The 24,599-nt window shown below is 42.1% G+C and overlaps 1 protein-coding gene across 1 annotated transcript in view; it reads right to left on the reverse strand.

The window, feature by feature from the left end:
- The window catches only part of SLC25A48 (solute carrier family 25 member 48), a 39,447-nt gene extending 16,483 nt beyond the window's left edge, over positions 1-22,964 (reverse strand). The window contains exons 1-3 of the mRNA XM_063296467.1: positions 22,805-22,964; positions 4,103-4,355; positions 2,351-2,608 (exon numbers count right to left, since the gene is read on the reverse strand). Of these exons, the coding sequence (XP_063152537.1) occupies positions 2,351-2,608; positions 4,103-4,334 (490 nt within the window). The 5' untranslated portion in view covers positions 4,335-4,355; positions 22,805-22,964. The remainder of the gene's footprint in view (positions 1-2,350; positions 2,609-4,102; positions 4,356-22,804) is intronic.
- Between the last annotated feature and the right edge of the window lie 1,635 nt (positions 22,965-24,599).

Here is a 24,599-nt window from a genome sequence, read left to right on the forward strand (position 1 = left end):
TTTGTCCACTCCTAATTATGGCCACTTCTGCTGTCTACTAAATAGAGCCATGTTTCTTCTTAAAAATTTTATTAGAAGGATTAACTACATTATTATGTAGGGTCTCTGCAGAAACTTTGTGATGGAACAGTTTGAACAGAATGATGGGATGGGGGTGATTGAAATGGTCCAAATGGGAATGCTACCATCTTTTTCCCATGGGAATAGATAAAAACTAATGGGAAATGAAGGGAAAGTTAATACTACTGGCTCGTATGAGCCTAAGTCTCCATGCTTCATATGACATAGTTAGTGGAGCAGTTTAGAAAGAGTCATCCCACCTTTACAACCAGAAGAGCTTCAAGTTAACCAAATGCATCTGGATATATACAGTAAAACTATGCCTGGATGTTGAGTGCTAGGTGTAATGTAGGATAAACCCTAAAGAACATTAATTAACAGTAATTTTAAAAGAAGCAAGTATTTTATATAAAATGTTTTACATTCAAAATAAATGAGACATGCCATTCAAAATGGTGTAATCTTAGAATTAAGCCTAGCTCAAATATAACTGCACCAGAGTTTCAGATAAATGGATTATATGTGATAAGTTAACCTACGTTTGCACATCACTCTGTATCCATGAATGTTTTTACAGAGCGCTGGCATGGAGGAATGTACTTAGGTCATGCTACTCTTGTCAACTGTTGGAAAATCTATTCATGTTAACCAATAACTGGCTTTGCTTTTATGTGAGCCTGTGCCAATGAGTGAAAAAAATTGGACAGACTGAACCCTGACTTCAGTGGAACTCCTACCCCTTATTCACAGTAAATTAGCAGACACAGTAAAAGAGAGAAAATAATAGTCAAATGGCTTCATCTTCTTTCATAAATCAGTAAACCAACCTACAACGGAACTTAACAGAAATTACCATCCTTCAGCTTGTCTGTGTTTTGGGTGACAATATTGTAGAGGTAATGTGCAGGAGCAACACTTTTTCATGGGTTCACTGACTCAATATATGGTGGAGCCTCTGAATCCCTATACAGAGGCATGTATCATCTTTATCTAATTTTGCATTTAATAAATTATTAAATTTATTATATAATAATGAATTATTATATTTTTATAAAAAAATAGACTTAAGCGATAGATCTAGTATTTCTTGTATATATTTAGTTAATTTCCATTTATTTTTTTAATTCATATATTTTTATGCTGCCAAATTCCAAATAGACTCTCAGCAGCTTACATAAAACAGATACTGACTACATATCCAAGTTAGGAATAAAACAATACTAAACCTGATAAAAATAAAAAATGTACAATATAAACCACAAATAAAATAAATAAAAATAAAGATGGCAACATTCACATGAGGGGAAAGCTGTCCCAAACAAGTCGTTTTTTAAAAGCTTCCAAAAGATCAACAGATTATTTGATAACTAATGCCAAAATAACCATGATAATGAAGTTAACTGCATTTTTCTTTTCTCTCTTGTACTGAAATATGAGACTTAGTTTATAAAGCTTTCTTAGTCAGAAATATTCTACTAATTTTGATTTATTAATACAATAAATTTTGACCTCCTTTTGTACCAAAAATTTAAAATTGATTAAAAATTGGAATAATCAGTGAGGTAAAAGAAGATGCAGGTAGTCCTTGGATTATGACAGCAATTGGGACCGGAATTTCCATTGCTAAGCCACACAGTTATAAAGCACAACATCACATGACCACATCACTTACAACGGCAATCCCAGCAGTCCTGGTTGCATTGTAACCCCAGGACCAAGCGGGTTGTTCAGCAAGGACCTCATGTAACTGTGATGTGGGAAGAGGTGGGAGTCCCAGGCAAGCAGGCTGGTGGGTGAGAGTTGTGGGTGAGAGCTATAGGCAGGCAGGTGGGTGATGTGGGCAGGTGCTATGGAGCGCATGGGTGCCACAGGCGGGTGGGTGGCTGGGTGCTGCAGGCAGGCGAAAAAGCAGCGGGAGCAGGAGCAACCTGCCGGCTTCCCCATTGACTTTGCTTGTGGGAAAGAAACTAGCAAAGAAGGTCTCAAATGGTAATCATGTGACCACAGAACACTGCAACTGTTGTAATTGTGAGCCAGTTGCCAAGTGCCCGAATCACAATCACATGACCATGTGTCACAGACTGGTAAGCACAGCATCTGCATTCATATATACATAATGCTACACCAGGAGCTTTAAACAGTACTTTAAAATTGCCTAGTTTACGCAAGTTGCTAGCCTATAGCTGGTGCATTCACCTATCATTCCAACCCAGAAGCAAACCAACCATATTATGGCCCAGTACCATGATGTGAACCCAACAAAATAATGTCTGGAGAGACAAGTTCATACCTGCAATGCCACCAGCCATCCACGCTGAAAAGGGAGTGGGAGAAAGACATTCCTCTGGAGTGATCCACACAGAAACAAATGTGTAAGGGATAAAGTAGAGGCAATATCCTGGAACATCCCTTAGAAACATGGCGGTTGAACCTCGATAGAGTCCTGCCAAACCTTCCTGCTGAAGAATTGTGGCAACACAATGAACTGGACCTCGGTAGGCAGTCTGTACTGAAACACCAGTTGCCCTGTACTTCGTTTCCAGGTTGGCTATAGAGACAAGTAAAAGGAGTTTTCAGTGTCAGGTACAAATAATTCCTCAGAGATTTGCTGTGTATATTGGCTTTGTTTGGGTGCGGGGGTTTGTTTTGGTTTCTTCTTTCCTATTGCTTTTTTCTGTCTAAGAACTGTGGAGGCAAAGGCACTCTCATACCACCACCATTTCCACTCCCTGATACCTGGAAAGCTTGCTTGCTTATTTACTTGCTTGCTTGCTTGTTTGCTTGCTTACTTACTTACAGGACTTATATAGCCACCTATCTCATATAATGATTCTAGGTGGCTCACAACAATCCATAAAAACAAAGATAAAAACATAAGAACCCTTCCCCCATGCTTGCAGTGGTGTGTTTGGTTTTTCCACATGTTTCTCTCATGCCCTGTTTGACTGCTTTCCAGAGAAATCTGGTTGGTTCCTGTGGAATAAGGATGCTAGACTACTCAGACCCTGGGCATGGACCAGCAGAATTTGTGTTGCACAACACTATTGGTGGCTCAAACTATATCTTTAAAGAAAGGTGGACATTTTCTTTAAAAAAAAGAAAGCCTTGTCTAAAATGATATGTGATTTAAATCCAACATGGAAATATTCATACTGAATGAACAGCTGTAATTGTATTCCAGCTGTGTTTTATGAGGTAAAGGTTTGTTTAATAAGATAGTTCTGACTGTTGCTAAAGTCAGCTCTTTCAGAGATAGCTGTGTTACTGCCTTATAGAAATAATTCTATGGAATCATCGATATCCAGAGCAAAGTAAGGTTGCATCAAAATGATGACACATGTGGTGACATCAGGATGCAAGCTCCACCCTTATATACTTGTGTCCTGCCATCGGACAGAAATTTATAAGTTGTGGGTTTTGTGTCATAATATCATGACACATGTTACATCGCTTCCTTCTTCCCTGCAGACTCCTTAGTATGGAATGCAGTAAGAAAAGATGAAGAGAACCCCTAATATGAAAGGAGCCTCTAATTACTGCTCAGGGGTATAACCAAGAGAACAGGAAGATCCCAGAATATAAATGTGAGATTACTTATATTGGTTCTTTCTATTTAAAATAAGTGCACTGATCAAGCATAGTAGATCAACAAAACTCATGTAAATGTAATGTAATTTTATTCAGTTCAATACTTTAATTTAGGGTAAATTCACACTGAGGGTTCTGAAGATGCACTCCTTGAAGAGCCATCATCCTCTTAAGAGAGGGGAACTAATGATGCCTAAGGCTTTTCTTATGATTGTGTGGTTTTCTTTTTTCATTAAAAGTCCAATCTTTGGAAACAGGTGCAAAACTTACGAAGATATTTTTAAAAATCAGAGAATGGCTGCAATATTCATATAAAATGATTATAGGTTTGGAAATCATTAATATAATATAATATATAATATATAATATAATATAATATAATATAATATAATATAATATAATATAATATATAATAATATATATAATAAAAAGCATAGGTACGTTCTAGACTTACCTGTAAGAAAAGTTTGTGTCTGCATCTGTAGCCTTATTTTTACTAGGTCAACTGGGCAACCAATTCCTACTGAGAAAGCCCCAGTTGCCATGCTTGCTAAAGTTAAATCTATGAGTGCAGGAGGATGATTAGGTTTCCCATAGCGATGTTGGCAAATGAACCTTTGGGTACAGCTGAAGACACCAAATACCACCGAATTATAGACAGCAATACTGATTAGTGGAAAAGACATTCCCTTAAAAAACCCAGCAACCTGCAAGAAAAATAAAATAGGATGTGAATAAAAGTCCACTGGAGTTGGAGGCCAATAAATTTAAATAAATAAATAACATTTGTTTCATTGCCCCTTTAAGAATGTGTCCAAATGACAGCTTTTTAATAGTCTTTTATTCTTACTGGGAAACTTGTATTCATTCAGGACATTGCTTTATATTTTTAGCTTTCAAAAAGCTTATCTGTATCTCCATTAAGATTTTAAATTAGCAAATTAGAGGAGGCTGTGAAATGATTATATCATTATATATATATAATATATAAAATCGTATATATATATATACACACACACACACACACACATATATAAAATCTAAGAATTGAACATTGCTAATGACAGATGTTAGATGACTCTTACAGTTAACGCACTTTAAAAATGAAAAGAATGGATTAATTTCAGTTCTTCCCACATCTGAAACAGAGTTGGTATATGTTAAAATAAAATTAAAAACTTTAAGAAATATACATAATTAGACATGAAATTTCTTTCTGAACGTAAATGTCTAAAGATTTTGAAAGGATTAATTGAGAACTGATAGAACCATAACATTGAGTCTGTTTCTATTGTAGCAGAAATGTTGAAATAGGTAGCATATGAGTGTTGCAGAAGAAATTCTGGTCTGGTCTGCTCTATTGTCAACAGGCTGGACTTAATGGGAGCAAAGAGTATGTGGAAAGCTGGCAAAGTATGGAAAATTACAATGAGAGAATTTAACGTGAACTGCATATGGGAACAACATAGAGGATATAAGAAACAGATTTCCTGGATTCTAGTAAAAAGACAGATTCAGTAGTTACTGGGAAACTTCTGTTTTCACCCAGGCATCCCCTAATTATATTTCTTAATTATTAATCAATGTAGCTCTTACCTAAGAACTTCCCTGACATCATTTACCAATTTTTATGACAAAGCAGTTGTTGATATGAATATAAGTTTATGTGTAGGATCTCTGATCTGTGGTCCATAAAAACATTGATGAACTCAGGAGGAGGAGCTCAGGGCTAGAAACTACACTGTTATTTTCCACAACAGAGGTGGGAAAAATGTACAGTATATGTTCCTAATGACCTTCTAGACAGCCACTACCCCTTTGTACCATATGGCATCATAACAGGATGGTTCATCATATGTTCTTGTGCAGAAGCACTTCTCTCACTTTCCTTTTTCTCTGCTTTCTTCTGAAGAGACCTACCAGTAAAGAAGTTGGTGGGAAAGAGAAAGGAAAAAAAATACCTATGCTGATCTCTATAAACATTCCAGCATTACAAATACTGTTTATTAGAAATATATAAGTATAACCTGAAAGCACCAAAACAAACTTCTATTAACTTTTTTAAGAATCAGGAATTCTTACTTGAAATGTTAGCAGATCTTTCTGAATTCTTTTTGTAGTTCTTTTTTGTAGTACTCATCATACATATGAGAATACAAGTCAGTGCTCAGTTTTTGCAAGCTCAAGCCTGTCCAGAAATCATATTCTTTGACTTCCTTGTTGAAGGCCATTGTCAAGCTCTTGGCAATCCACCTTAGGAGAGAGCAAGATTCTCCCAGAGTTTCTTTTAACAAGATTTATTGTTATTGAAAGAGAACAGGATAAGGTTACAGAGATCCCAGCTACTGGATTGCTTTACCTTAAAACCTAATTTATAGTCTGCTAGTTAAAGTAGAAAGTTTTTCAATCTTTTACTAACAGCAGAAAATCTGTGTAAATTGTCAAGGAGGCTGTGATCTTAATTGATAAGAATATCCAGTTGGTGAGAGAGTCACTTTCTCTCAGGTTCTGAACATACCATTATCGCCATATTCTAAGACAATAGAACAGTAGGAATGGGGGACTACACAGATGATATTGTTTGAAAAGGTTTTGTTTCTTGGATATGTTTGTGTTTTTGTAATGAAGAACTCCGCAAAGGATTGTTACCTTGTCGTGGTGCTGGAGCTTGAGCACCTCAATGATGCCATGAGCTAAACCGTGAAGGGCCACCCAAGACGGGAAGGTCATGACAGAGAGGTCAGACTAAATGCGATCCCTGGGGAAGGTAATGGCAACCCACCCCAGTATTCTTGCCGTGAAAACTAAATGGATCAGTACAACCAGAGATATGTCGGTATACCATCGGAAGATGAGACCCCCAGGTCGGAAGATGGTCAAAATGCTACTGGGGAGGAACAGAGGATGAGCTCAACTAGCCCCAGTCGTGATGACGCAGCTAGCTCAAAGCCGAAAGGACGGTTAGCGGCCGACGGTGCTGGTGGTGAACGGCGAATCCGATGTTCTAAGGATCAACACACCATTGGAACCTGGAATGTAAGATCTATGAGCCAGGGCAAATTGGATGTAGTTATTGGTGAGATGTCAAGATTAAAGATAGACATTCTGGGCGTCAGTGAACTGAAATGGACTGGAATGGGCCACTTCACATCAAATGACCACCAGATCTACTACTGTGGACAAGAGGACCACAGAAGAAATGGAGTAGCCTTCATAATTAATAGTAAAGTGGCTAAAGCAGTGCTTGGATACAACCCCAAAAACGACAGAATGATCTCAATTCGAATTCAGGGCAAGCCATCTAACATCACAGTGATCCAAATATACGCCCCAACCACAAATGCTGAAGAAGCTGAAGTAGAGCAGTTCTATGAGGATCTGCAGCACCTACTGGACAACACGCCTAAAAGAGATGTTATTTTCATCACAGGAGACTGGAATGCTAAGGTGGGCAGTCAAATGACACCTCGAATTACAGGTAAGTATGGCCTGGGAGAACAAAACGAAGCAGGACATAGGCTGATAGAATTTTGCCAAGACAATTCACTCTGCATAACAAACACTCTCTTCCAACAACCTAAGAGACGGCTTTACACATGGACTTCACCAGATGGACAACACCGAAATCAGATTGATTACATCCTTTGCAGCCAAAGGTGGCGGACATCTGTACAGTCGGTAAAAACTAGGCCTGGAGCTGACTGTAGTTCAGACCATGAACTTCTTCTTGCACAATTTAGGATCAGACTAAAGAGATTAGGGAAGACCCACAGATCAGCTAGATATGAGCTCACGAATATTCCTCAGGAATATGCAGTGGAGGTGAAGAATAGATTTAAGGGACTGGACTTAGTAGATAGGGTCCCGGAAGAACTCTGGACAGAAGTTGGCAGCATTGTTCAGGAGGCGGCAACAAAATACATCCCAAAGAAAGAGAAAACCAAGAAGGCAAAATGGCTGTCTGCTGAGACACTAGAAGTAGCCCAAGAAAGAAGGAAAGCAAAAGGCAACAGCGATAGGGGGAGATATGCCCAATTAAATGCAAAATTCCAGAGGTTAGCCAGAAGAGATAAGGAATTATTTTTAAACAAGCAATGCGCGGAAGTGGAAGAAGACAATAGAATAGGAAGGACAAGAGACCTCTTCCAGAAAATTAGAAACATTGGAGGTAAATTCCAGGCCAAAATGGGTATGATCAAAAACAAAGATGGCAAGGACCTAACAGAAGAAGAAGAGATCAAGAAAAGGTGGCAAGAATATACAGAAGACCTGTATAGGAAGGATAACAATATCGGGGATAGCTTTGACGGTGTGGTCAGTGAGCTAGAGCCAGACATCCTGAAGAGTGAGGTTGAGTGGGCCTTAAGAAGCATTGCTAATAACAAGGCAGCAGGAGAAGACGGCATCCCAGCTGAACTGTTCAAAATCTTGCAAGATGATGCTGTCAAGGTAATGCATGCTATATGCCAGCAAATTTGGAAAACACAAGAATGGCCATCAGATTGGAAAAAATCAACTTATATCCCCATACCAAAAAAGGGAAACACTAAAGAATGTTCAAACTATCGAACAGTGGCACTCGTTTCACATGCCAGTAAGGTAATGCTCAAGATCCTGCAAGGTAGACTTCAGCAGTTCATGGAGCGAGAATTGCCAGATGTACAGGCTGGGTTTAGAAAAGGCAGAGGAACTAGAGACCAAATTGCCAATATCCGCTGGATAATGGAAAAAGCCAGGGAGTTTCAGAAAAACATCTATTTCTGTTTTATTGACTATTCTAAAGCCTTTGACTGTGTGGACCATAACAAATTGTGGCAAGTTCTTAGTGGTATGGGGATACCAAGTCATCTTGTATGCCTCCTGAAGAATCTGTATAACGACCAAGTAGCAACAGTAAGAACAGACCACGGAACAACGGACTGGTTTAAGATTGGGAAAGGAGTACGGCAGGGCTGTATACTCTCACCCTACCTATTCAACTTGTATGCAGAACACATCATGCGACAAGCTGGTCTTGAGGAATCCAAGGCTGGAGTTAAAATCTCTGGAAGAAACATTAACAATCTCAGATATGCAGATGATACCACTTTGATGGCTGAAAGTGAAGAGGAACTGAGGAGCCTTATGATGAAGGTGAAAGAAGAAAGTGCAAAAGCTGGCTTGCAGCTAAACCTCAAAAAAACCAAGATTATGGCAACCAGCTTGATTGATAACTGGCAAATAGAGGGAGAAAATGTAGAAGCAGTGAAAGACTTTGTATTCCTAGGTGCAAAGATTACTGCAGATGCTGACTGCAGTCAGGAAATCAGAAGACGCTTAATCCTTGGGAGAAGAGCAATGACAAATCTCGATAAAATAGTTAAGAGCAGAGACATCACACTGACAACAAAGGCCCGCATAGTTAAAGCAATGGTGTTCCCTGTAGTAACATATGGCTGCGAGAGCTGGACCATAAGGAAGGCTGAGCGAAGGAAGATCGATGCTTTTGAACTGTGGTGTTGGAGGAAAATTCTGAGAGTGCCTTGGACTGCAAGAAGATCAAACCAGTCCATCCTCCAGGAAATCAAGCCAGACTGCTCACTTGAGGGAATGATATTAAAGGCAAAACTGAAATACTTTGGCCACATAATGAGAAGACAGGACACCCTGGAGAAGATGCTGATGCTATGCAGAGTGGAAGGCAAAAGGAAGAGGGGCCGACCAAGGGCAAGATGGATGGATGATATTCTAGAGGTGACGGACTCGTCCCTGGGGGAGCTGGGGATGTTGACGACCGACAGGAAGCTCTGGCGTGGGCTGGTCCATGAAGTCACGAAGAGTCGGAAGCGACTAAACGAATAAACAACAACAACAATGAAGAACATTTAGCACAAGAATTGTCCCTTACAAGGACCAAGAAAAATGCATTTGGCAGGAATTTTACAAGCCAATCAAGACGGTAATTCCCCAAAACCCTAGCATGATTCCAAGTATTGGGAAGTGAAATGCGTGAAACCAGAGTGACAGTGGAGGAACCCCCAAAATGAAAGAAAAATCAATATAATATGTATGAAACAAGATGGATGGTTTATAAACATGACAATAATAATTACAGGAACTTCGTAGGATGAAATTTATAATTTGAATGTAGAAATTGAATGGTATAATAGTGTATGACATATTGAAAATGAATAGGCCAGTTGGAAAAGGCTAATGTTATAATCACATGATGGTGTATATGTTAATATGTTTTCTACTACAGATTAAGGTTACTATGGTAACTAATCATTTTGGCCGGGTGAAGAGGTTGAATTTAATTGTCCCCTTTTCACGTGTTAATGGTTGCATTGCCTAAGGGAGGAACTTGCCTGAACTTGTTTTAGTTTCAGTTTCCCTTCTGTGTAGGCTTGCAGAGGATATGCAGCTGAGAGAAATCTCTCCTCTCAGCAAACAGCCTTTAAATATGTTTGTTTTCTGTAAATAAAATTATTTTTCTAGAAATGCCAGGTGTGTGACTTTTCTGATCTCCCCTGGGCCAAAGGCTTTCTAACACTCTGCCAACAGGTTATGGGCCCAGTAAGCAGCCCAGTAAACCCAGTAAAACCCAGAGAGAATAGAGAGATCAGCTCCACACCTCATGCACAATTTAAAGGCAGGTAGCAAAGACCTGTGAAGATTTTCTTTGGAGCCACCTGGAGATTTCCCAGCAACTGCCGGTCTACAGGACAAAGAAGCCAGCTGAGGTGACTTGCAAAAGAAGGAAGAAGCCATGGCTACCTCCCAGCCCTCAGCGATGCCTCTGGAGCGCCTATCAGAGACCAACTATTTGAATTGGGCCCTGAAGATGGAGATGTATCTTCACAGAGAGAATCTTTGGCTGCCAGTTGGTGAGCAATCCCTGCAAAGTCCCAGTGCTGAATGGCTGAGACAAGATGAACAGGCTAGAGCCACCATTATCCTAGGAGTTGAGACAATCAGCTAGTCCACGTGCGAGGTATGCAGTCTGCAAAGCAACTTTGGGACGCTTTGAGAGACTTGTATGTAAAGGCAACAGCAGGGAGTAAAGTTACCCTGACAAAAAAGCTGTACAAAGCCTACCTTGCAGAAGGAGATAGCCTTCCTGAGTACCTGCATTATATTCAGCAGCTGTTTGTTGAGTTGCAGGAAAGAGGAATGGAATTTACACCTCTCACAAAATCCTATATCCTCCTGTCCTCACTGAATGAAACGTAGGACACGCTGATTTGTACCCTGGAGGCTATGCCTGAAGCAGACCTCACCCCATCGTATGTTACACAGCGCTTACTCACTGAATGGGAGAAGAGAGAGGAAAGACCCGCCCCCCCATCTCTTCTGGAAAGCTGCAGTACCAGAAAACAAGGGAAAAGAAGGGAAAGGAAGCTGAGGCCACAGCGCTAGCCAGCCAGCGATGCTTCAGTTGTGGTTCAGCTGGACATTTGCAGAAAGACTGCCTTGAGACCCAAGAGTAGAAAGATAAAGAAGAACACAAGGGCAACACAGAAGAAGGCTCTTCAGACAACCCAAATTGCACAGGTTGCTGAGAAGGGTAATTCTGATGTATGGGTGTTAGATTCTGGGGCCAATTGTCATTTATGTAATTGTAAAAGCTCTTTTGTGTCACTGTCTAAAACTGAAAGACAAAGTGTATCTTTGGCTGATGGGTCTGTGATCAAAATTATGGGACAAGGTGACTTGTATTTATCCTGGTTGGGAGAAACTGTAAAAGGTGTGTTGTATGTGCCAAATTTACAATCAAATCTTTTATCTGTGGCACAGTTGGCTGCAACAGTGTATGTCATAACATTTAAGAAAAATGGTTGTGAGATACATAAAAATGTAAAATTGTGTGCTACTGGTATATTAAAAGACTCCTTGTACATTGTGCAAAATGCAAGGAAGCCAAGCTGCAAGGCTGCAGTTGGCAACACGCCATATCATGACCAATGTGTACACCTGATGCACAGGAGATTTGGTCATGCTAATTTCAAGTATATAGCACAAATGCCACAGCTGTGTGCTGACCTAAAGATAAAACGCTGTGACAAACACTTAGATTGTGTAGTTTGCAAAGAATGCAAAACACTAAAAGCTCCTGTGAGTAAGCACAGTGACAGAGTTACAACTAGACCTTTGGAAATTGTACACTCTGACATTATTGGTCCTTTTGCTCCAAGTCTTGGACAAGCAAGGTATGCAATGACCATCATTGATGATTTCTCAAGATACACATTTATCTACATCTTAAAACACAAAGATGAGGCATTTGAGAAATTTAAAGGTTTTGTGACATGAGCAAATAGAAAATTCCCTAGGCCTGTATCTGCACTCCAATGTGATAGAGGAGGAGAATACCTTTCTCACAAATTCAAAAGGTTCCTAGTGGAAAAGGGGATAGAACAAATTCTTTCTAACCCTTACACCCCTCAGCAAAATGGTGTTGCTGAAGGAAAAGGCAGAACCTTGCAAAATGCGATGGAATGCATGCTTAAAGATTCACATTTATCTTTTAAGTATTGGGGAGAGGCAATATCTACTGCCTGTTATGTACAAAACAGATTGTATAACTCTGATTCAGGACACTCCATTCCGTTTGTTTTATGGTGTGAAACCAAAGGTAAACCATCTTAGAGTGTTTGGTAGCACTGCTTGGGTTCATATTCCAAAACAACAGAGAAGGAAAGGAGGCCCCACAACAAAGAAAGCCATCTTTGTTGGCTATGATCAAAGCCAGAGGAGCTACAGGTTCATAATGGGAGAGAAATTAATAATTAGCAAAAGCACTTCTTTTGCTGAACAAAACTGGGTGAGATTAAATTCTAGCTCTCCAGTTGATCTGACCACCACAAGAGAACAGCAAGGACTTGCTGATGGTGATCTTTTGCCTGATGAGGACATTAAACCAGAAAAGCAAACTGAAGATCTGCCTGATGAGACAGATTCTTCTCAGGAAAGCGATAGGAGTCAAAATTTAAGCCCTGTATTACCTCGCAGATCTCAGAGAAGTAATAAAGGCGTTCCTCCATCACGTTTTCAGGCTGAAACAGTAAAGGCATTTCACATATTCACAGAACCTGAGTCTTTAGAACAAGTGAATGCTTTACCACCTGAGCTTGTACAAAATTGGCATTCTGCCATGCAACAGGAGTTAGCATCCTTGAAAGAAAATGTGGAAACTGGTAAATCTACCTCCCAATGAACGCTGTCTAGGTTGCAGGTGGGTTTTCAAACTGAAAAGGGATGCTGATGGCAAAATCCAAAAATATGAAGCAAGGTTAGTTGCAAAAGGGTTCACTCAAAGGAAAGATTTAGACTTTGACAAGACTTTTGCACCAATTACTAAAGGTGAATCAATTAGATTACTGTTAAAAATTGCTGCACTCAAAGGAATGTCAGTTCACCACTATGACATTCAAACTGCATTTCTCTATGGTGATTTAGACCACAAATTATATATGCAGCAACCCCCTGGCTATGAAAAAGGGGAGAATCTAGTCTGTGAACTGCAGAAGTCAATCTATGGGTTAAAACAAGCTGCTAGATCCTGGAACCAAAAATTAGATGAAAAACTGCAGAATTTTGGTTTTGAAAAAGGAAAAGCAGATCCATGTGTATATGTGAAGAAAGACAAACAAGGCTGTATGTATCTGTGCATTTATGTTGAAGATTTGCTCCTGTTCACACCAACAGAAAAACAAAGGCTTGATTTTGAAGCCTGCATGAAAAGCCATTTTACATTAAAAAGCCTTGGAACTGTAACAAATTACCTAGGTTTGGAAATACACAGGAAGAAGGATGATAGCTTTCTGTTAAACCAAAGGATAAATAATGTTGAAATATTGTGAATGGAAAGACATACAGAGTTGTCAAAGAAAATTGGTTTGTGTCTTATTCTGTAGTATAAAAAGGGGAGTGTTAATATGTTTTCTACTACAGGTTAAGGTTACTATGGTAACTAATCATTTTGGCTGGGTGATGAGGTTGAATTTAATTGTCCCCTTTTCATGTGTTAGTGGTTGCATTGCCTAAGTGTCATGTGCGCCGTTTCAATGTATTTGATGCATCGTAACGTTTCGCATGTCATTAATTGGATGCGTGTTTCATTTGTCTAGGGAGGATGGGAACGATTATATTTTGGCTTTGCTTTGGAATGTGTTTCTGTTATCTACTGCGCTCAAGGTTACTTTCCCAGGCTAGCATCTCTGACGATTGCTAGCACCTGTGCCGGGCGGGGCTGTTACGAGGGAGGCGGGATACGTTTGAAGCAAGGGTTTAAGTTTGTATTTGGCGCGCTTTTGCTCATTCTCAGCTTTCTTTGTATTTGTCTGTGGTCCCTTAATAAATCAGATTTCATTTAGCAGCCTCTTGTGAGTCTGAGTATTTGGGGCTAGGGCAATCATTACATAAAGCTGAGAATCTCAGTTCCTAACTCCGCTGGCCCCTGTCCAGGGAAGACACGCGTCTAACCTGTGAGGGAGAGAGCCCGCGATGACCGAACCCGACATTGTGATAATGGAGGAAGGGGAACCGGACTCGACCGTGAGGCAGTCCGGCCGCCCGTACCCAGGTGGAGAGCTGTCCGCCATCAGAGAGGAGGCGAGCTCCGAGTCGGAGAGCGAAGCCGGGGGGCTGGAAACGGCCCCGGAGACCACCCTCAACTATCCGGGTGAGCTGATCACCTGGGATGAGACCCGAGGAGATGCCACAGCAGAGGGGGGCCCATCCTGGAAGCAGAGATACCCATTATCCCCCAACGTGGTGCAGGTGCAGCCAACGGAGGGCTCACCCACTCCGGATCGGATCCGAGTGCTGGAGTCCAAAATGGATTCGTTGGAGGCTATACTGAAACAGCTGAGCTTGGATGTGACCTCGTTGCGAGAGGTCCGGGAAGAATCCAGCCAGAGGCATTCAACCCCTTCTTCCCAGGGGCTGACCCCGGAACGGCGACGGGTGGTGCGAAGGCGTGAAGGGGACCAGTCGGTCCAGATGGAAATCGCAGCATCGCCCGGGCGATCGCCCCGGGGCCCCGTGCCGCCCCGCGTCAGGGAAGCACCAGCCGCAGCAGCACCAGTGGTGGGGCGCAGCGCGGCGGGAGGCGGCATGCGAGACTTCCCTGTCAAGTTTGATGGGGACCCGACCAAACTCTCGTTCTTCCTAACGAATGCGAAAGCCTATATGGAAGAATGGGGGGGGGTTTTCCAATCGGAGAAGGCAAGGATCATCACCATTGCCACCAAACTGAAGGGGAGGGCGGCAGACTGGTATGTCCAGATGTGCCAGTCGGAAGCGCCTGAACTGGAAAGTCTCGAGGAGTTCCTCTGGGCGTTGAAGCAACACTTCGAGGACCCCTTAGCCAAGGAGAGAGCAAAGCGAGCCCTGAAGGAACTCAAGCAGGGGTTCAGATCAGTGGCCGATTATGCGTTGGAGTTTAAAGCGCTCGCTGGGAAGGTCGATGACTGGTCCCAAGCAACTATAATCGAGCTCTTCAAGGATGGCTTGAATACAGAGGTGCTGCGCTGGTCCCTGGGGAGGGACGACCCATACACGTTGTATGAGTGGATCCTGCTCGCAGGGAGGGCTGAACATGCCCAGGAGATCTTTGCCCAGCGAAAGAACGCCAAAGCGGGACGGGAGGTGAAGCCCAGCCGCCCATCGACCACCGGGGGGAAACCGGGACAACGACCCTGGGACGAGGAGCGAGAGAAGCGGTACGCCAAAGGCTTGTGTCTGAGATGCGGTAAGGAGGGGCATAGAGTGGCAGCATGCCCGAAGGCAAAGGTAGAGGAACGGCCCGGAAAACCGCCAGCAAAGTCCCCTGCATTGCCGAGGAAACAGAAAGCTGCGGTGGCTGAAACCGAGGGAGACGATGTGATGTTCTTCGAAGTTGAGGGGGAGACCGAAATCCCGCAGCCGGCGGGAAACGCCAGCCACCTGCTCTAAAGGGCGCCGCTGGGCAGGTGGTAGAGGACGGGCGCGAGCCTCCATCGGTGAGTGGCACTTACCGCATACTCATGGTGAAATTGAAATTGGGCTCCCAATCCAAGACTGTGGAAGTATGGGCCATGATTGATTCGGGGTGTTCCCGGTGTCTTATGCACCCCGACGTGGTGGCAGCTTTGGAGCTCCCCACGTTCCCTTTACAGCGACCCATCGCTTTTACTCAATTGGATGGGTCCGTGGCAGGGGGCAAGCCGGTCACCCATTTTACAGGGCGTGTAGCCTTGCAACTGGGCAGTCACCAGGAAGGGTTATCTTTTGTAGTGGCTCCTGTTGGGGGACCATTGGTGGTGTTGGGGGTACCCTGGTTGGTGCAGCAAAATCCCCAAATAAACTGGGTCTACCGAACTATCACGTTTAGGGATGGATTTTATCAAGCGGCAGAGGGGAAGGGTGCCCCAGAGGAGATGGTGGGGGTTGCGGCAGCTGCGACTCCGCCTTACCCGGCCTCTCCTCTGGAAGGCTTGCCGGCTGAGTACAGGATGTTTGCTGATGTATTTGGTGAAAAGGAAGCTGACCAGTTGCCTCCCCATCGAAAAACGGACTGTGCCATAGAACTGTTGCCCAACACTCAATTGCCTAAACCAAAAATTTATTCCATGACGCAAAAGGAACTGACTCTGTTGAGGGAATTTGTGGACAAAAATTTGGAGCGCGGATTTATTGAGCCGGCGAATTCACCCGTGGGGGCGCCGGTTCTTTTTCGCCCAAAAAAGGACGGCACATTGAGACTTTGTACGGATTTCCGCGGATTAAATGCCGTCTCAATTTCCAACAAATATCCCTTGCCATTGATAAAGGACATGTTGTCACATCTGGCCAAGGGCAAGATCTTCTCTAAACTGGATTTAAGAGAAGCCTACTATCGTGTACGAATCAAGGAGGGTGATGAGTGGAAAACTGCATTCAATTGCCCGTTGGGAGCCTTCCAGTATAAGGTGTTGCCGTTTGGGTTGGCTGGGGCCCCTGGGGTATTTATGCAATTAATCAATGAAGTGTTGCATGAACATCTGTTTAAAGGTGTATTGGTGTATTTGGATGATGTATTGATTTATACGGAAACCATGAAAGAGCATGTAGCTCTGGTAAAGAAAGTATTGTGTAAACTCAGATCTGCTGAATTGTATGCAAAGCTATCAAAATGTGCCTTTCATCAGACCCAAATTGACTACTTGGGGTATAGGATTTCTGATAAAGGTATAGAAATGGACCCTGCCAAGGTGCAGGCTATCATGGACTGGGAGAGTCCCCGCACCCGCAGGCAACTTCAAAGTTTCTTGGGGTTCAGCAACTACTACAGATTGTTCATCAGGGGGTTCGCTGAGATTGCCTTGCCCCTAACGGAGCTACTTCGAACAAAAGGGGTGGGAGATACTAGGAGAGTCAAAAATCCCGGAGCGCTGTTGAGATGGACGCCTGCTTGTCAAACGGCGTTTGAGCGGCTGAAAGCAGCGTTCGTCAAAGAGCCCATTTTACAACATCCTGATCCCTCCAAGCCTTTCGTGGTACAGGCAGATGCCTCCGATTATTCTATTGGGGCATTATTGATGCAAAAAGATGAGGCAGGATGCCTCAAACCCTGTGCCTATCTATCCCGCAAATTCTCCGAGACTGAGAGACGTTGGCATGTTTGGGAAAAGGAGGCATTTGCAGTGAAAGCTGCATTAGAAGCTTGGCGGCATCTATTGGAAGGGGCAAATCATCCCTTTGAGGTATGGACTGATCATAAAAACTTGGAGGCTCTTAGTACCCCTCGAAAACTGAGCCCTAAACAGGTTCGTTGGGCTCAATTTTTCAATCGCTTCAACTTTCAGTTCAAATTTATTCCAGGGAAAAAGAACTTCTTGGCTGATGCCTTGTCCAGGCAACCTCAGGACTCTGGGGCGGCGCCAGATGTGGTCAGCACCCTCTGGACGGCGCCCCAATTGGGCATGCAGGCTGTGACGCGAAGCCAAACGCGCGCACAGCAACCGCCTACCACAAGCGCTGCTCAGCCAAGCACTTTGTCAATTCCCTCCCAATTGCAACAAAAGTTTCTAAAAGAGCTGAAAACTGATACTTGGTTGCTTGCGAATAAAGATACTGTTACTTTTGACAGAGGCTTCGCTTGGAAATCCGACCGCCTCTACGTTCCTGAAACCCTCAGGAAAGATGTGTTAACACGTTCCCACGATGACAAACTCGCAGGTCACTTTGGGTTTGTGAAAACCCTGCACCTCGTTCGGAGGCAATTCTGGTGGCCCACATTACGCAAAGATGTCAAAGACTACATTGCTTCCTGCACTGTCTGTGCAATGTCCAAGCGCAAGGTGGGCAAGCCCCAGGGACTGCTGCAGCCGGTAGCAACCCCCTCTTCCCCTTGGGAAGAAATTTCCATGGACTTTATTGTAGAGCTCCCACCCAGCCAACGCAAAACGGTCATTTGGGTGGTCAAAGACTATTTTTCCAAACAGGCTCACTTTATTCCTTGCGTGTCCATTCCGTCAGCACGTCAATTGGCCCGCCTGTTCCTTGTACACGTGTACAGGCTACACGGATGTCCCTCCCGCTTGATTTCTGACAGGGGTACACAATTTACCTCACAGTTTTGGCGGGCTTTTCTCAAGCTGTTAGGCACGAAGCAAGCCCTGTCCACGGCTTGGCATCCTCAGACGGACGGGGCCACTGAGGCTCTTAACTCTACTCTGGAGCAGTACCTTCGCGCTTTTGTGAATTATCAGCAAGACAATTGGGTAGACCTCCTACCATTTGCTGAAGTGGCTTACAACAATGCAGTGCATCAAAGCACTGGACAAACCCCGTTTCGGGTGGCTCTGGGTAAAGACTTTGTACCTATCACTGATCTCCCACAACCTCCTGCCGGTGCAGTCACTACAGATGATTGGTCAACACAACTGGCTGACTCTTGGCCAATGATTCAACAGGCATTGGCTGATGCACAAGCAGATTATAAACTGTATGCTGATCGGAAGCGTGCCCCACACCCTGCATTCCAAGTTGGGGACTCGGTCTACCTTTCTACCAAGTTTATCAAATCTGCACAACCTTCAAAGAAACTGGCACCTAAATTTGTGGGTCCTTTCCCAATCGTTGCTCAGATTAACCCTGTGACTTTTAAACTTGACTTGCCTCATAACCTTAAACGCTTACACCCTGTTTTTCATTGCAGCTTACTCAAACCGACTACTCCTTCTGATCGCTGGCATCGCCAACCTCCACCCCCCACCCCCATCATGATTGATGGTCAGCAACACTTCGAAGTTAAAGAAATCCTCGACTCTAGACGCCTTCGCAATACTTTGCAATATTTAGTTCGTTGGAAACATTTCCCTCATCCTGAATGGGTCGCTGCACCAGATGTAGCTTCCCCGGTTCTGGTGGCCCGTTTCCATTCCGCTTATCCCTCCAAACCAGGTCCCTAAGGGTATTTTCGGAGGGCGGTATGTCATGTGCGCCGTTTCAATGTATTTGATGCATCGTAACGTTTCGCATGTCATTAATTGGATGCGTGTTTCATTTGTCTAGGGAGGATGGGAACGATTATATTTTGGCTTTGCTTTGGAATGTGTTTCTGTTATCTACTGCGCTCAAGGTTACTTTCCCAGGCTAGCATCTCTGACGATTGCTAGCACCTGTGCCGGGCGGGGCTGTTACGAGGGAGGCGGGATACGTTTGAAGCAAGGGTTTAAGTTTGTATTTGGCGCGCTTTTGCTCATTCTCAGCTTTCTTTGTATTTGTCTGTGGTCCCTTAATAAATCAGATTTCATTTAGCAGCCTCTTGTGAGTCTGAGTATTTGGGGCTAGGGCAATCATTACACTAAGGGAGGAACTTGCCTGAACTTGTTTTAGTTTCAGTTTCCCTTCTGTGTAGGCTTGCAAAGAATATGCAGCTGAGAGAAATCTCTCCTCTCAGCAAACAACCTTTAAATATGTTTGTTTTCTGTAAATAAAATTATTTTTCTAGAAATGCCTGGTGTGTGACTTTACTGATCTCTCCTGGGCCAAATGCTTTCTAGCACTCTGCCAACAGTATATACTTAAAAGGAAAAGCATTAATCTAAATACAGAACATGGTTTGAGAATATTTCAATAAATTATGCCAATGTCACAGTTTTTTTTTTTTTTAATCATATGGTATAGCAGTTCGGTGTTCATGCTGCTTTTTCTTGCTGGGAAATCCTTGTGAGGTCCAGCAGCCAGATGTGTAGACTATTTAGCCGTGACAAGTCATGTTGCCTGGGGTGCACCACAAGGAGGTTAGTGTACATTGCACTGAGTTGGGCTGAGAGAAAGTGACTGGTCCAAGGTCACCCAACCGGCTTTCATGCCTAAGGTGCGACTAGAACTCCCAGTCTCCTGGTTTCTAGCCCAGCACCTTAACCACTAGACCAAACTGGCTCTCATAATGTCACAGTGGGAGAGTACTATAGATCACTAAGCAATGCAAAATGATGCCTTATTATACCAGATTACCAAACTTTCAGAAAAAATGGTAGTAAGAGTCATGAAACACGTAAACATGAAAGTAAACAAACAAAAAACAACTTTTCCTTAGGAAGTTGCCTGGGAAAATATTCCATGAAAAGCAATGGAAGGAATGTTTAGTCTTGAGAAGCCAAACTCAGTGAGGCGTGGATCATGGACCTTGAAGGGGTACTTTAAGCCATCAAGTCCAGTTCCCTGCTGAAAGCAGGAGTCCAGATTAAAATAACACCATCAGTAACACCATCAGATGGCTGTCTAGCCTGTACCTGAACTCACCCAGCGAAGGGGAGCCCACTTCCTCTGTGCGGAATTGGTTTTACTGCTAGGAATTTGTTTTCTAACATTCAATCAGATAATCTGTCATTCCAGATTATTATTGTTTCTCTGAAACAATAGAGAAAGGTCTTCACCTTCCAAGTGACATTCTTTCAGGTATTCAGAGTATGCTATTATGTCCTTCACAATCTTCTCAAGACTAAACATTCCTAATGTCTTCCATTGCTTTTCATGGAATATTTTCCCAGGCCACTTCCTAAGGAAAAGTTGTTTTTTGTTTGTTTACTTTCATGTTTACACTTCTTTTATTTTCCTATGTTTTAATTTTGTTTTGATGAGCTTTTTCTTGTTATTGTTCAAGCAGCGAATATATATCTGCCTGTCAATCAGTCAATCAATCAATCAGTCACATAGTAAGTGCTGAAGGTACAGTTCCATTCCAGCGAGGAAGAAAAAATCGAGTTCATGTTTAAAAGGGACATGCAAAGGAAACGAAAGGAACAAACTGCGTAACGTAAAGACAATCTGATAGCAGAAACTTGTGTAGAGAGACTGCCAGGAGAGTTTCACATCACAGTGAGCTTAGTCATATGAAATACTCTAGAAGTGAAGGAAAAAAGAATGAAAAAGATGCTCCATGCATTTTAATATCAGGAAAGAAAAACAGACATGGATAGGATATATGGGTAAGTAATCGTTATTCTTCTGTTTAAGGTAAAATAGATTTAAATGCCCCAGTTTTATAAGCAAATCTGTCTTTTGCATAAAATGAAGACATTAACATAATTTCCAAGCTGGAAAGGAAAGTATTTGATGAATGTTCATGATTTGATAAGCAGAGGACAAATCTGTACATTTAACTATTAAACTAAAGGGTGTGTGGAGTATACCCTATGTGGAAAGCTTCAAGAGATTGTTAAGGGTTGCTAATACAGCTATCTTCAAATATCTGAAGCAAAAACTCATGGATGATGGAATAAATTTATTTGCTTCTCCAAAAGGAAGGATTTAAGACACGACTTTCAAATGACAAGAAAGGGAATTCAGCTAAAGGTTAAAAAGATATTTCCAACAGTCTCAATTGTTTATGGTAGGACAGACTGCCTCAGAAAATGGTGAGGTTCTTTGGGATGCTCTTCATCTGTACGATAGATTATGATTCTTTGATTCTGAAAGTCTTGCTCTAAAATACTAGTTACCCAATAGTGAGGAAATTTTAGGAGCCTTCCAGATGTGACATTATTACGCACGTACACACTGCTATCACTAATATCTTTGTGTTGATTCTAGCTTCCTTCTGCTTCAGTTGCATGATTTGGCTAAAACTATATAACTAAAGCAGGAGAAAGCTGAAACCTTCAAGACTGCTTGCATCCAGTAGAGTGGCGCGTGAAGGATATACATCATGTTCCCTTGATTAGATCTACACTCCTGTCTGGGAGAGCCCACAGTCTGCACTGCAGAGTGCCAGCCAGTGTACTGCAGTGGGTAACAATGTCAGAAGATTGCTGAGAAAACACTTCGTTTAAAATTCCACTCATCCATTAACCAGTCATAATCTCCCACACAGTTCTAATGAAAGAATTGGTTGATTGACTTACTGTATTACTATGCCTCCATAGAATACTCATGGAGTTAGAATACATAGTGAAACTACATGAGTTTCCTATAGAACAGGGAGCAAGCAAATGTTAGAAATATTAATGAATAAAGAGGCACACTGTACTTTGCTCCTTCATGTGTGCTTGCCCTACTTCACATGAAATCCTAATGGATGCAAACAAAATGTGGTGTAAATGCCCTATATCAATATACCTTCAAGTCCACATTAAGTATGACAGCTTTTTTTTTTTTGGAAGAATGCTGTCAATATAATACAAAAAACTGGAGGTTTTTCTTCCATTAATGTAGAGAGTACCAATCAAAGTGAATATTTGTAGCTCAGGGTTGAGCTACAAATAATGTCACATCTGGAAGGCTCCTAAAATATTGCAGATGTTTCATTGCCAGACTAGGCAACATCTTCAGTATTCAGTTGGCACTGAAGATGTTGCCTAGTCTGGCAATGAAATGTCTGGAAGAAAACAGTAAGGCTCAGAGAGCACCAAGGACTCCATATAGAGAGTAGTACAGACGGTATTAACTCATGACATAGAATTTTAGTTGAAGCTTTCTCTGAATCTTTTAAATGATTGTATTCCACGATAGATTAAAACAGTTTTGAAATCCCAGCATTGAGCAGTTAATCTTTGCCATCTGTCTTAGTACAAGCGATACTGGTTTAAAAGAATCTCATTCCCAGTTGATTTTTTGTCTAGAGACTGGGCTTATAAATCAATGCCCATCAAAATCTTCACTTGTTCTCTGTACAGGTATGTTTCAAACACAAGAACATACTTACAGCTTCATTTTTGTATACAGTGCGGACACAGTTAAATGTGCTTCCGTAGCCATGCCCAGCTTGTAAGCGAGTCTGCAGAAGAATACAATTATGAAATGCAATAAATGAGAGCTCATATTTAACAAACGAGGCACACTTGTATTTTACTCCAATTTGTGCTTTTTCAGAATGGGGAGAAAACTAGGAAATAAAAATGTACATTCTATCAAGTGTCTAACAAAGAGAAAAACTGTACTATAATACCTTAATCTTCACTGTCAGCATACTCTGCAAATGAAAAATTTACCTGATTGAGCTTCCTAAATTCTTTATGCACACTTCTGATTCAGAATAATCTGTCCAGCTCTCCTAAATATTGTGCTTAAACAGGACTTACGATTGATAAGGTATTTCTGCTATTGTTTAGAACAAGAATGTCACTTCTGCAATGTAGAATTTTGTAGAGTCTATAGGATTTGGGAAATCTATGAATGTCATTCTGCATAGAATGTCTGGGATAATTAGATTTTACAGAAACAACTTCCCTGCAAACACCTGATAGTCTGAAACTGTATCTAGGCACTTTGTTGTTTTGTTGTTTATTCATTCAGTCGCTTCCGACTCTTCGTGACTTCATGGACCAGCCCACGCCAGAGCTTCCTGTCGGTCGTCAACACCCCCAGCTCCCCCAGCGATGAGTCCGTCACCTCTAGAATATCATCCATCCACCTTGCCCTTGGTCGGCCCCTCTTCCTTTTGCCCTCCACTCTCCCTAGCATCAGCATCTTCTCCAGGGTGTCCTGTCTTCTCATTATGTGGCCAAAGTACTTCAGTTTTGCCTTTAATACCATTCCCTCCAGTGAGCAGTCTGGCTTAATTTCCTGGAGGATGGACTGGTTTGATCTTCTTGCAGTCCAAGGCACTCTCAGAATTTTCCTCCAACACCACAGTTCAAAAGCATCGATCTTCCTTCTCTCAGCCTTCCTTATGGTCCAGATCTAGGCAGTTACCCTAGAGAATTATTTGTCTTCTATGCACATTGCCATCACCAGATAGATACTATCTATCCTAATCCACTCTTCTTTAACTTCAGTTGAGAAAAAAAATCAATGTATTATTTATTATAAAAATCAATTTGTTTAATAAGGTCAAGACATGATGTAGGATTCTGGAATTTATAAAATCCCAACTAAAAACCCTTCTGTGATGTCTGCTTCAGGCAACATATATATTCTCGGCTACATAATGTAAACTATGATTGCTACTATAGGAGATGGCTTATATTGAACTAGATCACTGATTTCTTCATCCCAGTAGTTTTTATCGTGACTAGCAGGGGTTCTCTAGTCACGATTCTTTCCCAGCCATAATCTGAGATTGAACCTGCAACTTTTTTTAGGCAAATCTTGTGCTCCACTATTGAGTTATGCTCATAGCCAAGAGTTCTAACAAAGGAGGCACTCTGCCAAAATTAGTGCTATTTAATGTATTGATTCATGGTTTGAAGGGAAGAATAGAACACACTTCTAAACAGCACATTCCAAAACTGAACAGGAATAATTGCCTTACTTGGGCAGAAAATAAAAAGTGCCCACACACAAAAGGAAAAGATAAGAATCAAATGGTGCTGAGTGGGGTACACTATCAGAAGTTATGAGAAATTCATCTCCCATTCTTTCATCATTGCTTTAGTATGCCACACATCATAGCTTGAATTGATAATTTGCTTGATTACCATGTTTGGCTTTATTTGTAACACTAAGAAATATTTAATATTAGTACAATCCTAATTTAAAAATGATGAAAATGAAAGGAA

The sequence above is a fragment of the Candoia aspera genome, chromosome 2, assembly GCF_035149785.1.
Source record: "Candoia aspera isolate rCanAsp1 chromosome 2, rCanAsp1.hap2, whole genome shotgun sequence".
Classification (NCBI taxonomy): domain Eukaryota; kingdom Metazoa; phylum Chordata; class Lepidosauria; order Squamata; family Boidae; genus Candoia; species Candoia aspera.